This window comes from Scleropages formosus, chromosome 2, assembly GCF_900964775.1.
Source record: "Scleropages formosus chromosome 2, fSclFor1.1, whole genome shotgun sequence".
In the NCBI taxonomy this organism is placed as follows: Eukaryota; Metazoa; Chordata; class Actinopteri; order Osteoglossiformes; family Osteoglossidae; genus Scleropages; species Scleropages formosus.
In genome coordinates, this window is record NC_041807.1 from 34,160,396 (window position 1) to 34,164,965 (window position 4,570).

General features: G+C 42.9%; 1 protein-coding gene across 1 annotated transcript; it reads left to right on the plus strand.

Moving 5' to 3' along the window:
* The first annotated feature begins 451 nt into the window (after positions 1 to 451).
* LOC108940235 (acidic mammalian chitinase-like) lies at positions 452 to 4,570 on the plus strand. Its single transcript, XM_018762235.2, has 11 exons — positions 452 to 476; positions 971 to 1,000; positions 1,333 to 1,537; positions 1,736 to 1,792; positions 2,149 to 2,314; positions 2,405 to 2,529; positions 2,745 to 2,868; positions 3,001 to 3,183; positions 3,299 to 3,415; positions 3,871 to 4,003; positions 4,266 to 4,570. Exons 1-11 carry the CDS (start codon positions 452 to 454, stop codon positions 4,568 to 4,570), a joined length of 1,470 nt encoding a protein of 489 aa, XP_018617751.2.

Sequence of the window (4,570 nt, forward strand, 5' to 3'; positions counted from 1 at the left end):
AGCCCCTTATCAGGACTGTATAAATTTCAAGGAGGATCGAATTCCATCCCTTTATCTGTGCTTTCTGAGGGAAACAGGTACGTCCGGGCTGAGGTTGTACACTGCTGTACACAGCGAGCCTTTTGTCACACGTTCACAGTTTGTTACAGACTTATTAGACGTGGTGAGATATATTTTCGTTTTAGACCCATTGATAACACAGACGATCTTAAATCTGATCGTACTGCGTTTTCCAAAATTCAATTTTCACAAAACAATGTACAGAAAGTTTTTCAACTTTAGAACACTTAACATTATGAGTTGGGGTAGCGTCGTTACGGGTTTCATTTATCTTCCATGTTTTTTGCTATATTTATAAAATCTGGATTAAGTTTTATGTGTGATACTGCTGTGTCCTCAGAGCACCAGCATCAGTGTACTCACACAGCTGGGCCGTGCCAAGCAAGCAAACATGGCACGACTGTTAATCCTTGCAGGTAAGAAATTATTTATTTCTTCGAGGGAAATGCAAGTTTTTACATGTAAGAAAACTGTTCGCATAAAGCATGTTTCATTTGAATAATTTGATAACTTCATTTACGGTACAAAAATGTTATTTTGTATCTCAATGCCAGTAGATTATAGGTACAGTAAGGCTAAAACTCAATAATATTAAAGCTAAAGTTTTTATAGGGATAGTTCTCGGTAATATTAATTCTATATTCTTTAAGAATGAAGTTGTACTGGCTGTGAGTGTCAATAAGGACATAGAAAAGGGCTTGAACCTGCAGTTTATCACCCCCTCATTGGTTCTAGTTCGTGATCACTGAGTGTACGATACAGATTCATACTTTCATACGTCTGTACCATGAAAACTGGAGTAACTTTTCAAGAAATGATTAGATGTTAATGAGAAAAGCTTAAACACAGAGATATTTGCAAATAGAACGATAGGAGTTTTTTTTCAGTTCTATTATATGCTTCCCTTAAGGTCTGTGCCTGCTGGCGTGCATCAGTGTGGGTGAGTTCTGCTATTCGGTTTACTTCCAAAAACATCTTATTGCATTATTACATTTCACCCTAAAAAGCAGAACATCAGAGTTTCTGAATATGACTCTTCCTTATTTTTTCTGACACTGACAGGAAGGAAGTTTGAGGTACTTGGCACCAGATAAATGTTTTGAAATGGTTACCAAGCATTACTTTTTGATGTAGGCAGTCATAAATGCAAAAATATAAGAAAAACGCTATGCTTGGTTAACCATTACAACGTCCGGTAAACTGAAGTAGTGCTGCTGAAATCCACGTCATTTTTATATTAATTTTCTCTTTTGGGTTGTTATCTACCTGAAGTATCATCCACCAAGATGGCATGCTACTTCACCAACTGGTCCCAGTACAGACCTGGAACAGGGAAGTACCTTCCCAGCAACGTGGACCCACACCTCTGCACACACATGATCTATGCCTTTTCTGTCATCAATCATGCCAACGAGATCGTCACCTATGAATGGAATGATGAAACCCTCTACCAGTCCTTCAATGCTCTTAAAAACAGGTGGATTTCAGACGATCGCCAGAAATGGTCATTCCACAATTCTGGGTTGATTTGTGAAGAAAAAAGTGATGTGTGTGTGTACATTGTTGGATTATGTCTTTTTGTGAATTTAGGACAGTTAACAAGTATTTGCAACTGTTTGATAAACTAAGCTGATTGAAACGGTGTGAAAACAGATGAGTTTTTTGTCCTCCACAGAAACCCTGAACTGAAGACACTTTTGGCTGTCGGAGGCTGGAACTTTGGGACGAGCCAGTGAGTCCTTCCAAGTTATGACAAAATAGCTATGAAGGAGCAGGGCAGGAGGAGGTGGGATCATTGATGACAGGAAAGGCCTTTTTGCTGCACCTTCACAAAAAGGACTTAAACCAGATTGGCCAAAGTAAAGACCTGGTGGATAAAATCTGTGAAACCATAATCGAATTTGGGTACAATCTTCAACCGGACTGCAAAATAATATTAAAATGAGTCATGGCACTGGTACACAAAGTCTTCATTTGCACATAGTTACAAGACCTTTCCTGTAGATAGCCTCCTGTGAAGTTCTGATTTATTTTTAATAACTAGGTAAAATAGAGGGAGATGCTTACCTCTAACTTCACCTCTTCCAGGTTCACCATCATGGCTTCATCAGCCGCCAACCGTAAATGGTTTATCGACTCAGCGATCAGCTTTCTGCGGACCCATGGCTTTGACGGGTTGGATCTGGACTGGGAGTACCCTGGAGCTCGAGGGAGCCCCCCAGAGGACAAGCAGAGATTCACAGAACTGTGCAGGGTATTTGTCAGCACCATGGCATTTTTTTACACCAGCAATGGCTTATCCCAAATTAATTATTACACTTTGTTTTGCAAACACTTCTTGTAGGAGATATTTGCTGCATTTGAGAAGGAGGCCGTTGACACTAAACGTCCAAGACTGCTGTTTACAGCTGCAGTGGCTGCTGGGAAAGGAAACATTGACAATGGATATGAGATCAGTGAACTATCAAAGTGAGTTTCGTAACATGCAAAAGATGTCATCGCTGCTGTTCCAGACCTTGTGTTTGTTCTAAAAGACCATACACTTTTACATACACACATCTTACATGGAAATTTCAAATTATTGCTTGATTTAATGGAACTTCTGCTGACTTTTTGGTAAGAAAATTTGCGTGTCTGCCTTAATAGTGGCTATAAACTGAAACGTATCCTTGTGTGTGTGCAAGATCTCTGGACTTTGTCAACGTGATGACGTATGATTTCCATGGAGCCTGGGACAGCTTCACGGGTCACAACAGCCCCCTATATCAGAGCTCCTTTGTTGATGGAGAGCATGTGTACTTCAACACAGTGAGTGACATGGAACACTCCTCTAGGTTGCGATTCCAAAGTGTGAACGCAGCCTTGCGTGAGAGTAACACATAGGACCACAGCCAGTGGTATTCAACTGATTCCAGAGGTTGTACTTGTTTCCTCCTACAGGACTTTGCTATGAGGTACTGGAGAGACCAGGGCTTCCCAGCAGAGAAGCTCTTGATGGGTTTCGCCACATATGGGCGCACCTTTCAGCTGACGTCAGCGGAAAACGGCGTGGGGGCTCCAGCTAGCGGGCCTGCTTCGGCTGGAGTCTACACCAGGGAGCCTGGCTTCTGGTCCTACTATGAGGTGGGTGCTTCTCTCCGGAGCGTTCAGTCCCACTGTCCTCCACAGCCACCAACCTGTACCATTCAGAGCACAAGGTGCTTCTTTCATGGACTATTTGAACTTCTGATTTTTTCAGATCTGCAGTTTTGTTCAAGGGACAACTATCCAGTGGATTGAAGAGCAGAAGGTTCCCTATGTCACCAAAGGAAATGAGTGGGTTGGATTTGACACTAAGGAGAGCTTTGACATCAAGGTACATAGATTGTTTGAAACACCGGCTACTGCAGTAAGCACTCCGGGCTTAAGATTAACGTGCATGTAATGCCTCCCGTTAGTGCTGGCCTTTGAATTTCAGTGACGTCCAAATGTAACTAGACCAGTAGCTGCAGTGGACGCAAGAAGGAATTTCAGCGCTAGCAAAAGATCACAACCAGTCGTGCTACAGGGCTACAGGTTGTCTACCTCTATGATACCACAATCCATCTAAATTAGTCTTCTACCAATTTTGACCTTTTAGTTCAGTTCAAATTATAATGAATAGGAACTAACATGAGCTTGAATGGGAAATACAGCAGCACATGCAGTCCAGGGTAGATTATCCACATCGGTTCACTTGCATTATTTAGCATTAGCATTAGCATTAGCATGAGTAGTAGCAGTAGCGCACTAATTCTTTGTGACAATTTGAAACTGCCTTCTCTTGTTCAGGTTCAGTATCTTCAGAACAATAAGTTTGGTGGGGCCTTTGTCTGGTCTCTGGACCTGGATGATTTTGCTGGTCAGTTCTGTGGTCAAGGAAACTACCCTCTGATCAGCCATCTGCACGCTCGCCTCAACACGGGTAGGCCTAAATGGGGAAATTCATTATTTGCACAAAAGTGTTTCTGGGGCGCAGCTGTATGTTTCTCCATTTTTTTAAAATAGGAGTAAAAAATTCCTCCAGAAATGCACACGCCAAACCTCCTAATGCGCTCACAAAACTTGATGAATTTTTGTGTCTTCTGTGCCACGCAAAGATCTCTAGATGGTTTGCTGCAAATTCTCATGAGAAATGGGACATTTTACAATTTTTTTCTTTTTCTTTATTTTTCTGCCCTTAACAGGACTACCACCTGTGCTGCCCACCGAGGGAGTCAGAACAACCTCCACTGCCCCGAGCTCCACCACCACAACCACCCGCTCGACTTCCACCAGCACAGCCACCACAACCGCTGTGGCCCCCGAGAGTGGGTTCTGCGCAGGCAAACCGGACGGGCTGTATGCAACCGAAGAGGACCCTACCAGCTTCTACCAGTGCTTCCTGGGACACACTCACCTCCAGAAGTGTGCTACTGACTTGGTGTTCAGTGAAGAGTGCCAGTGCTGTGACTGGAACCAAGCTAAAGCGGAGGAAGAGAAGTCTGTCTGA

Excerpts from the sequence above, each read along its gene's own strand:
- LOC108940235 (XM_018762235.2), top strand. The coding sequence starts at position 452 with ATGGCACGACTGTTAATCCTTGCAG. Across the intron at positions 1,001-1,332 it reads GCTGGCGTGCATCAGTGTGG|TATCATCCACCAAGATGGCA; the intron begins GTGAGTTCTGCT and ends ATCTACCTGAAG. Across the intron at positions 4,004-4,265 it reads GCACGCTCGCCTCAACACGG|GACTACCACCTGTGCTGCCC; the intron begins GTAGGCCTAAAT and ends TGCCCTTAACAG.